At 39.7% G+C, this 12,251-nt stretch overlaps 1 protein-coding gene across 1 annotated transcript in view; it reads right to left on the bottom strand.

Moving 5' to 3' along the window:
• Positions 1-12,251, bottom strand: part of plxna2 (plexin A2) — a gene marked incomplete at its 5' end in the record, with an annotated part of 214,058 nt that overhangs the window by 135,255 nt on the left and 66,552 nt on the right. Inside the window, one exon of the mRNA XM_079802461.1 lies at positions 8,783-8,917. Within this exon, the coding sequence (XP_079658587.1) occupies positions 8,783-8,917 (135 nt within the window). The remainder of the gene's footprint in view (positions 1-8,782; positions 8,918-12,251) is intronic.

The following is a 12,251-nucleotide window of genomic DNA, read 5'->3' as shown; positions in this document are numbered from 1 at the left end:
TTGCTTGGTCAGTGTCGTTGTGGGTTTTGGTACTTTTGCTGTTGTAGGCTGTAAGGAAATAACTGAAATCATTTGGCGAAGTGAAATGGAACTGTAATGCGGTCAAGACCTGCCTGGAACTACTTTAGCCATGCGTTTCCCTGAAAATAATTGCTCACTTTAGAATGTTCGTCAACCAATCAGATTCAAGCATTCAACAGCCCCATATGATGTCAGAGCTGTGAACAGGCACTGGGCTGTTCTGACCTATGACCTCAGCATTATGAATTACATTAAATTAACCTTTTTTTGTATTGTTTGCCACTAATAGTAATGAGTTAATACAAGTTATATTGTGTGACTGATTTTACTGTGAAATGGTAAAACGAAAATTGGCCAACAAAACACTGACAATCTATTTTCAAGCACTTATTTGATCCAAAAAACCAAAACAATCTTTTAAAACTTTTGATTTGACAAAAGTTTCACAAACACATTAAAACATTTCAGCTTTTCTGTATGTGCTAAGATGAACCTAAGGGAACTATTTGCTAACAGTTTTTTTTTTAACTTTGAAGTTGGTGATGCATTCAATTAATTTAAATTCTAAATACAGTAACTAAGATGTCACTAATGTATACAGTGGATTTTTTCACTGTATGTACAGTTATTTCACTGTATTTATTCAAGCTACTTAAAAATGCTACTAATTTTTTAAAAATGTATCAGAACTATAAATATTTCAAGATGAATACTCAAGATGAATTCGCTCTAAATTTGGCTAGGGCAGTGCTGAACGGGGAGATGATTTCTGAGTCGCCAATCTTCAGCTGGATAATGGAAGAAGAGTGTTATTTTAGGAGCTGGCATGGAATGGACTGTGGAAGAGAGGAGAGGGCCTCTAAACAATCTTACTCCGGGTGAAAAATCCCATTTCCCTGCGTTTGATAACCACACAGTTCATTTCCTACACATTTCCCGGACAAAGGTAGCACAGGCCTAGAGTGTCTCTGTGCGTGTGTGTGTGTGTGTGTGCGTGAGTGAGAGAGATCAAAACGGTAAATACATGCATATGACTCGAAGTACAGTATGTGTGTGCGCCAAAGGAGGCTAAGGCTATGCAAAGACATAGAGCAAATAATCTGGTTCTTCAAGATGGGGAAAAAGGGAAGCCATGCATGGATTTTAAATTTCACAGCTGAGCACTTGGGAGAGAAATTGCCAGGGTGGAAATACCAAGGCCCTTTTATTTGGTTGATGATCTCGGTTACGTTGCTTTTATGAGATGAGGTGGGGAGGCAAGAGAAGGGGCCGAGGATAAGGAGTAGATGTTGGATTCAGTTCAGCCTAAAGGTTTACCCCTATATGAATGACAGCAACATATGCAGAGAATCTTGTTTGGTTGTGAAAGTCCACACTTCATTGACAAGCTCCTCCCCGTTAGTCACGGCTTTGGAAATTTCATGGCACACTTAATAGTGGGCGTGGGATAGACAACATCAAATTAGTCTCAAGTCGTGTTTCTAAGCCCATCTCACAAAATCAAACCATTGTGCAAAGCTTCACAGGACGCTACCGATGGCGATGACTCATAATGCATGCTTAGAAAAGAGACATATCCCAACAGACAGGTTCACATCTTATTACGTGTTCTTGAAGCTATGCTTTCATTGCTCTAAATGGATGCTTGGTGGGTTTTGACCTATGGCCTCAGCGGCGCTGATAATTAAATGAATAAATGATTTGTTGTGAATCGTTCGCCACTAATGCAGTGGGAGTTAATAGCAATTTTATTGTGTGACTGATTAAACGACCAATCAAAACACTGACAATCTATTATCAAGCGCTCTCCAGCCTGATGGAAAAATAATTGTCACACTGTTATGCCATTTTAGTTATCTGCATCAGGTCTTTCAATTAAAGTTAGAGCAAAATGTGCTGTATTCATAGATTTATAGTGAATAGGAATAGAAAATTGAAAGTGTTGAACAATCTAACCATATAAAATTGTCTTGTTTTTTTTTTTAGTTGAGTTTTGTGTGCTGATATGCAAAAAGGCAAGTCAAACAAACCTGCAAGGCAATATGTCTTTCCTCCTCGCAGTTTGCATAAGGGATTGGTTTACACGCTTCGATGAGAGCGAGACCAGGGCCGTAGCGTTTGCTGGAGTTGGTTACATGTGCTGGATTTGCATATGGCAGCAGGTGCGGCTTTGCTTGTCCCAAGTGCACAGGCCTCATTTGATTGTGTGAGGTCATACAGATGACACATAAGTGCTGTTCCAAAACCTAGTGAGCTCAGCGCAAACGTTCGAACACATCATATTTTATTCAATAATGAAAACTATGAATAAAAATGTGTGCATGCGTGTATATACAATGCACGCGTAATATTTAAGGACATTTCTATACTGCAGCTCTTGTGGGGTGTTCCTGGTCTGCAGTGGTCAGTATCTATCAAAAGTGGTCCAAGAAAGAAACAGTGGTGAACCGGCGACAGGGTCATGGCGGCCAAGGCTCATTGATGCACATGTGGAGCGATCTACTGTAGCTCAAATTGCTCAAAAAGGTAATGCTGGTTCTGATAGAAAGGTGTCAGAATACACAGTGCACTGCATAGCCGCAGACCAGTCAGGGTGCCCATGCTGACCCCTGACCACCGCCAAAAGCGCCAACTGTGGGCACATGAGCTTCAGAACAGGACCACGGAGCAATGGAAGAAGGTGGCCGGGTCTGATGAATCAAGTTTTCTTTTGCATCACGTGAATGGCCAGATGCATGTGCGTCACTTACCTGGGGAACACATGGCACCAGGATGCACTATGGGAAGAAGGCAAGCCGGCGGAGGCAGTGTGATGCTTTGGGCAATGTTCTGCTGGGAAACCTTGGGTCCTGCCATCCATGTGGATGTTACTTTGACACGTACCACCTACCTAAGCATTGTTGCAGACCATGTACACTCTTTCATGGAAACGGTATTCCCTGGTGTTTGTGGCCTCTTTCAGCAGGATAATGTGCCCTGCCACAAAGCAAAAATGGTTCAAGAATGGTTTGAGGAGCCCAAAAACGAGTTTGAGGTGTTGACTTGGTCTCCAAATTCCACAGATCTTGAACAAACAAGTCCGATCTACGGAGGCCCCACCTCGCAACTTACAGGACTTACAGGATCTGCTGCTAACATCTTGGTGCCAGATACCACAGCACACCTTCAGGGCTGTTTTGGCAGCAAAAGGGGGATCAACACAATATTAGGAAGGTGGTCACAATGTTATGCCTGATCGGTGTATGTGTGAGTGTGTGTGCAGTGCTGGGTAGATTACTCTTCTTACAAATTGTAGTTTACTGCAGTTACTGATTTCAAATTACATGACAACAATTTTAGTTAGTAACGTAATCCATTACATTACACATTTCAGGTAATATGATCTGACTACTTTTTGATTACTTTTGACCTAACTCGTTTATCACATTAATTTGAATATCTGTAAAAACACACTTACTTCATTCTTAATGAATGAAAAAATGCTATTAAATAGCACAAATATTCAGTCACTATTCAAGTTCAGGACGCTCACTAGGTTTTAAAACAGAGACTCCCACTCGCATGGCAGCAGTTTGCAAGAGAAGTGACAAGTAAAGACGGTTTGCAGTCAGTTGGAATGCAAAACCTAGATGAGGTATTTTCGAAATGGTCATTGAAATACATTTCCCAAATGTGCATGACATCGCTAAGTCTCCATGTCTCTTTCAACGACTCCCTTTTTGTTTCCCTCGCTCGCCACTCTCTCCCCTCTGTCTCTGTAAAGCTGTTATCAGCTGAAACAGCTCTGACCTTTCGTAGCTGTTAGCCTCTGGCTCCCTTCCCCAGCCAAACAGCCAAAGCACTTTATCACAAGACTATGAATTACCACAGAAAGGACACCATCTCACCGCCTGCGTGATCTAAGACTGCAGACGCTCCTGCTCTCTTCTGAACGCTCTTTCTTTCAAGCCCTTCATAGACATTCTGTAAACACGGCTGACATAACCTGTATTTTTTGACTGCTCTGGTTGTGGACACAACATGTCTGGAGCTCATTTGTCTTTCAGTTCCACCATATAGCTCTAACCAATAACTACGCTCCATTAACATGGCATTCATACATATACACTGAGACAATGAGCCCTGAAGTCTATATATGTCTGTGTGTGTGTGTGTGTGTGTGTGTGTGTGTGTGTGTATTTCTTTTTATGTCAGTGTGAGGCAATCCGTTTGAAAACTATTTGTGTGCATGCGAAGGATGGCTATGCATTTGGAATGAGCTGTATTTATGTGAGTCTTTGAGAAAATGCACAATATACGGCATCATAGAAAAGAATTATAGATGCCAAATGGGAATGGCGGTAGAGTGAAGCGTTAGTGGGTAAAGATGGAGTGTGTGTGCGTGTGTGTGTCTGAGCATAGAGTAAAATTACATGCTGGTTTGAGCATGTTTGAATGCTAACCGCAAATCCACCGCTGCTCGGGGTGTCTGATGCATACGTGCATGTATGTAAATAACTATGATTATAATATATTTATGTAACTGGACCAACACATCCATCTTCACATTAATCACAACCCTTAGTAACCATAACCCTTGTTTATTCACAAAAAAGAGTGCAACCACATTTAAAACGACATAAAATAACAAATCGCAACATATTCCATAATGTGGAAAATAATATAGGACAGGACTTGATTTTATCCATTACCAGATTGACTAGATCATGACAAGTAAAAAAATCTAAAATATGACTTAGCGATACACAATATATCTGGACGATACCGATTCAGCTTTTTTTTCACCTTTTTTTACATTTTAGCAGTCATTTAGTGCTAACTTTGGGCTAACTTTTTTATTATTGTATACATTTATGTGTTTTTTTTTTTAGCACAATTATTTTTTTATATATATAAATAATAAGTTATCCATACTTCATACTGTACTCACATAAGCATCATAAATATTGACTTTCCATTCAAAACAAAATAATAATTTTATTATTTTATTACTATTGAATTAGTATAGATTTTCTTGCCATTTACTTGTTATTGGACCCTAAATTTAAAATAACTATTGGCTTTTTGTATGGGCCAGAATTTAATATTGTGCATCTCTAATTTTAATGGTCAATATTTCAGTTACATGAAATATATTATAGTGTATTTTACTGGTCAATCATAACATTTAATTAAATCATTCAGTACAATAGTATGTATTTAAATACCATTACCATCAGTGCTTGTTCTTTTTTTATGAACGACAGAAGAATACAAAGAATAATTAATCTGCCATTTTGGCTCCTCTTAGCCAGTGAACATGTAGAGCATATACTACACATCCCCACAGAGCTGCAACCCCAGTTCAGCCATTTTGGCTCCATTTTCATTAAATTGCACCCAATACGTGACAACGGTAAGCTTCACTCCGCCATGACAGCTCTGTTTCCTGCTAGCATAAGAGCTAGTGCTGAAAGGTGAATGCTAATCCTGCTGCTCTGTGAAGTGTGAAGAGTGACTACGCCGACTGACTCCTCAAACAGAGGCGTGCTGGGGTGACGGAGGCCGTGCGGTCTTTAGCACAATTTTTTTGTTCATCTCAGCCCAACAAGAGAACGTCTCACACCTGCATCTTGAATATTAACACTACTCACGGAAGATACGGCAGGCGTTATGAAGAGAAATACCTCAGAGAGCAATTCAACACGAGTCAGACTGAAAGAGCTCATTGAGCTCAGCGATGCCTCTCAACATGGTCGTTTAATAAGCTGTAATATTGAATTAATCGCCTGAAACACTTAAAACAGGACAAAAGAGGGTGAAGAAATGATGGAACGTGCTGATGGCTCTTTTACGACGGGATCGGTTTGAATTACTGCATGAGAGAAACAAATCTTTTGAGGTTTCAGCAAACACGATTCCCTAAAGACTGTTCAGTGCTGCTGAAGAGATACACAGGTATAGCGAGATTACACATTGGATTTATACATTTGTTTTCTGCAAAGCCATAAGAGAACAGAGATTTTCAAACTTTTTGATGCCAAAGACTCCCAAATATGATGATCCTACTTCCAGATATATAAATAAAAAAGTGGCTATATATACACTCACCTAAAGGATTATTAGGAACACCATACTAATCCTGTGTTTGACCCCCTTTCGCCTTCAGAACTGCCTTAATTCTACGAGGCATTGATTCAATAAGGTGCTGAAAGCATTCTTTAGAAATGTTGGCCCATATTGATAGGATAGCATCTTGCAGTTGATGGATATTTGTGGGATGCACATCCAGGGCACGAAGCTCCCGTTCCACCACATCCCAAAAATGCTCTATTCGGTTGAGATCTGGTGACTGTGGTATTTGTAGTGGAGATGAGTGGTACCCGGTGGGGTCTTCTGCTGTTGTAGCCCATCCGGCTTCACAAATGCTTTGCTGCATACCTCGGTTGTAACGAGTGGTTATTTCAGTCAAAGTTGCTCTTCTATCAGCTTGAATCAGTCGGCCCATTCTCCTCTGACCTCTAGCATCAACAAGGCATTTTCGCCCACAGGACTGCCGCATACTGGATGTTTTTCCCTTTTCACACCATTCTTTGTAAACCTTAGAAATGGTTGTGTGTGAAAATCCCAGTAACTGAGCAGATTGTGAAATACTCAGACCGGCCCGTCTGGCACCAACAACCATGCCACGCTCAAAATTACTTAAATCACCTTACTTTCCCATTCTGGCATTCAGTTTGGAGTTCAGGAGATTGTCTTGACCAGGACCACACCCCTAAATGCATTGAATCAACTGCCATGTGATTGGTTGATTAGATAATTGCATTAATGAGAAATGTAACAGGTGTTCCTAATAAACCTTTAGGTGAGTATATATATATATACACTGTGAGACAAATATTGTCATATTTCATAATAAAATTAAATACATTTAAATTAAACTAAATAACTAGCATGAAACTAGCAGCTGACAGGGGAGAGGGTTAATTATACAGTTTGCCAGAACTGCCCAATCAGAAACAAGTATTTTAAAAAGCTGTATATTAATATACCACATTTTACTTATTTTGCACTGCTTTGTTCATTAAACTGAATTGAAAACAGTTGAATTAATTAAAAATAAAACAAAGAGAAACAAGTATAAATATATTAAAAAAAATTGCATAAGCAAATAAAATATTACCTGGATACTTAATACTTTGTATTAAGTTATTTTTTATATATGCAAAAATGTAGCATGAATTCAAATCAGAATTATTTGTAAAGTTCTTATCACAATAAAAAGCAAGGATTTTTTAAAATACATATTTAATAAATAAAAAAAATCACATTAACAGCTTAAAAAAAAGAAGAAAAATTGGTAAAATACTTTCCATTTTTCTTAAATTCTCTGGCCACAGTTTGAAAACCACTGAACCATATAACTAGTCGAGAACAATATACAGTACAAGTCAAAATAACTAGACTCATCCCTCACACTACTCTAATTTACGAGTTTAAATGCATAAACGTAATGTGGTAATTGACAGCATATCAAAGACATAATCCACAGAGTTTTAGCTTGTATTTAACTCAAAATATTTTAGCTTTACTGAAATCGTATCTTTAAAAATACAGCATGTGAGTGCATTAGCAAGAAAGAAAGAGAGAAAGCGGATGAAGGGCCTGGGACTCGAGCCACAAAGTTGATAGAATGCTGGGGTCATTTCTACATGCCTGGCAAGTGTGACAGCGTGTGTGCGTAGACACAAAGTGCTGACTCAACAAGTATCCATCTCTTTCTCCTCCCTTTTTCTCTCATCCGCTGCTATGCGTGCCGCCCAGTGGGCCGCGCGTGTACCTATATGATGTGAACCTGTCAGCCCGCTGTGCATTAAACCACCTCTCTCCTTACCGCCCCTTCCCTCCTGCCACACCCAACCCTATCCCACTGCCCACGAGTATCCCTAGAGGAGATATCAGCACACTAGAATGGATGCTAAAAAAAGCCTGGAGACGTAAGCAAACGGCCTGGTCATCCATCTCCGAGAAGAGGCAGTATTGTTTCCTTTTCTTCTCTTTAGAGGCTGTCTCTCTCTTTTTCTTCTTTTCTTTCTCTTTATTTCATTGTCTGAAATAGGGCTGTGCGGTATGATGGTATATTGTTCAAGATAAGAAATGTGTAGAGATTCTGCTAGGCAGCAATATATCCATTTAAAAATCCGACATCATGCAGAAAATATTATTAATAAAGCTACTCTGCAAAATGTGCCAGACTCAAATTTCCCAAGATGTGACAATTTTGGGATGGAAATGCTGCTTATACGACAATATTTTATGCGATATTCCAATTTTAATCATGTTGCATTTGAAACGTAGCTACTGTGAGGTATAGTAGCAATTGCAAGAACAATTCACAATTTTTTTACTCAGAGCAAAGTGTTTTCCGTAATATCATGATGTATAGGGTTACTGTGATATAAAATGACTCATACCGCCCACCTCTGCTCTACAACACATCCCATGGGAAGTGTTGTGTGTATTGATATTATATGAACAGGGTCTCTCTCCATCTCTCTCTCTCTTCATTATGCTGTCGAGGGAGGGTGACCTTGTTCTCTCTCCATCTCTCCTCCTTCAGCTGTCCCTCCATCACTCTCTCCTTCACTGACACAGCTACTCTACCCTCTTCCCATTTCTCTCTTTCATTAGTGGATGCTGTCACGTTCCCTCCGTCCTACAGCTGTTATGGATGGAAGAAAGAAGCAGAGAGGGGAGAGAATATACATGTATATATTCAGACCTGTCTCTCCGACATGACGTAGATGTAGCTGTTGTCCAGGGAAAAGGCCATGTCTCTGAGGATAGGGCTTCCATCTTTGATCACCGGCAGAGTTTCATACTGGACGCCACCTTGAGGAGGACCGTCAACCCGAATCTAAAACAGAAAGAAGAAAACATGGGATCGTGAGCTGAAATTCACCACTTGTCTAGCATTTTCGCCACATGAAAATTCGGCTTACAAGATTTCCAACCGGTTAGACCTACCGGCAAATCTTAAAGCACTGTTTACAAGGTTACAAAGGTCAAAAATTATGAAAACAATGACTTTTTTGTGCATTTTAGCAGAGCAAGTAAAAATCTGAACCAGTCTGACAGGGCCAATGGAAAACAATTATATATTTAAGGGCACAGGTATATGTTGCATTTATTACAATGTGTTTATGTAAAGATTGTTTTATATTCATTAAAATGAAAAAAAAAAAAAAAGTTATATTTTTTAAACCCTAATAAATAAATTGGATAACTTTCAATTATACTGTAATGTTGAATGGCTATAATTAATGGCTAAAATTGAGGAGGGAAAAATCTCTATATTTCATAGAGATTTCAGTGATACTGGCCTTCAAAAGATACCATTAAACAAATTATACATTTTATATTTTAAATTATATTTAAAATATACAGTCTTTATGTTGTTTTACATTATTTTGGAGATTCAATGTGATATTACAATATAAAAATACAAAAAACTTGTGAGATAAAATTTTGATTATATATATATATATATATATATATATATAGTATTATATTATATTATATATTTTTATTATTTTACATATATTATATTACATACAATATTAAAATAGTAATACAATCATTAAAATATTTTATTATATAATATTAAAATTATACAATATATTATTTTGCAATACAAAATGTATTTTGTGTAAAATATATATATATTTTTAAATGTATATATTATCTTTTTTACTATATGCTAATTATGTAAACAATATTCTAAATAGATTAAAGGGGTTTTGAACAGGTCAAAGATCATTACAAAACAATAAAATCAGATTAAATATTAATTGATATCACAGGTCTCCTCCCACCGCATTCATCCACCCCCAAAAGACAATTAAAAGTCCAGGACACATTGCGGCTGTCCTGCATGGAGTGTGATAGGGGTTAGTCCAAGGTCATGCGTCTGTCTAGTAGTGCCTCACAATAGAGCAGACGAGGACGACCCTAACAAAGACCCAGGAGAATGAGGGAGCAAAGATCATTCAACGAAACCAATCAAAGGCAAAAACAAATGACATTTGTGATTACTGCCAAATCTATACCAAAGCATTCGTCATTCTCCACAGTCTCTCTCAACACAAGAGTACCATGTCCATACTACTCTAAAGCCCCGTTCAAGTATTAGTCCACTCCAGTGAATGTAAAAACCATCTGTGAGCGGCAGACTCCCAATCCACTAAACTGACATTTACAGCACACAACGGTAAATGTGTTCATACATAAAACATGTCAGGGAGTCAACAAGACCCGCCTCCTTTTGCTCGGCCAAGCATGACCCTGATACGACCTGCTGCGCACCGCAGGGACCTTATGTCATGGAGAACTGCGTGTCCAGTAGTCCGCGGAGGGCACTTTGAAGAACATACTTCATTTGCAGGCAGGAAGTGGGTCTGGCATTCTGGTTGTAGAAGTAAATGTTGTGTTCACTGGTCCTTCAGGGGACTATAAAGCAATCAGACATGGATACCGCAGTAGGTTCTGTGGATGTAACTGTAAAAGTGATGGGGCCGAGGATCTCTTGGTGAATAGAAAAACGAACCCCTGTTATATAATGCATACTTCACACACTTGTTATGATGCTTACATTGAAAAGCCATTAAAATATCTATAAAATATATATAATCGGCAGACCCCCTGTAAGACCCCTGCTCTAAAGTGGTGCATGTACAATGCCTTCAGCTACACTGACCCATTAGTTACCCAGAATGCATTTGGAAATGGATTCAATCTCTTTTCAAACTCTTTTATATATTTTCCCTTTTTCTCAACCCCTGATCTGTCAGTCACCTGGCTTCAGTCTCGTTCTGTCATCGTTGTTCTCTCCGTTTAAAGTTTGTCTTCTCCTAACCCCCAATTTCCACCGGCTGCGTTACGGCTGCGGAACGGCTCCGCTGCGTGACAGCTCCGTGTTCCGTCGTCCGTCAATACCCACCAGGTCCGGATTTGTTGCGGAACGGCTGCGGTCATGACTGACAGCTGACGTCACGAGGCCCCATGTAAACTCGCGAATTCTGGTGTGATCGCGCGATATGTAGTTTCTATAAACAGAACTACCAAACCAGGAACAGTTTTCCATCCTTTTAAATGTTGTCCTTATAAAAAGGATGTGAGGGGTCATAGATGATGGGTTGATTCTGTACCTCAATAATCAGCATTTCTTCATCCATCGTGTCAACAGGGTTAAAACAAGCCTGTCTCCGCCCATTATGACGTTTTCAAGGTGTAGTGTAGGGAAATATGAGCGCGGTGTATTTTATTTTGAAAATTAAACGGATCTTTTATTTTGTTTCTGGCTGTTCTGTTTTGTCACTCGACTTCCTGTCCTGCGTACTCTGCCCTGTAGTGCTGCGGAGCGCTCCGGCATCCGGCAAAAATAGAAGCTCTGCGTATTTGATGCGGAGGGCTGCGGATCGCCGGAGTCGGAACGCAGCTGTAACGCATTCAGTGGAAATACACTCATTGACTTTAATGGAAACCTATTGACTCCGCCGCCGTGACGGAGCCGTAACGCAGCCGGTGGAAATTGGGGGTTACAACCTTCTGCAACATTTGCTCATTGCTTTTTCATTATTGGCACATTTTTTTCTCTCTCTCTCGCTCCCGTATGCACATTATAAATGACTGCCGTCCCTTTGGCTCTAGTGTAAGTGCAGCTGTCTTTCTCATTCAGAGATGCTCCGACAGCAGAGCCCACACAGAACTACACCCCACAATCACATAACAATCTGTGTGTTGAGTGCATGTGTGTACAGTCACCTATTTTAAATCACCTTTTTCAACTATTAAATAAATAATTCAATCGTGACTTCACTTATACACAGATTAGGCATAACATTATTCCTAATATTGTGCTGGTCCCCCTTCTGCTGCCAAAACAGCCCTGACCCATCGAGGCATGGACTCCACTAGACCCCTGAAGGTGTGCTGTGGTATCTGGCACCAAGATGTTAGCAGCAGATCCTTTAAGTCCTGTAAGTTGCGAGGTGGGGGCTCCATGGATCGGACTTGTTTGTTCAGCACATCCCACAGATGCTCAATTGGATTGAGATATGGGGAATTTGGAGGCCAAGTCAACCCCTCAAACTCGTGCTTCTGAACCATTTTTACCTTGTGGCAGGGCGCATTATCCTGCTGAAAGAAGCCACAGCCACCAGGGAATACCGTTTCTATGAAAGGGTGTACAT

Source organism: Gobio gobio, assembly GCF_949357685.1.
Source record: "Gobio gobio genome assembly, chromosome: 21".
Lineage (NCBI taxonomy): Eukaryota > Metazoa > Chordata > Actinopteri > Cypriniformes > Gobionidae > Gobio > Gobio gobio.
Note: the sequence above shows the minus strand (reverse complement) of the source record. Positions and strands in the feature narration are given on the sequence as shown.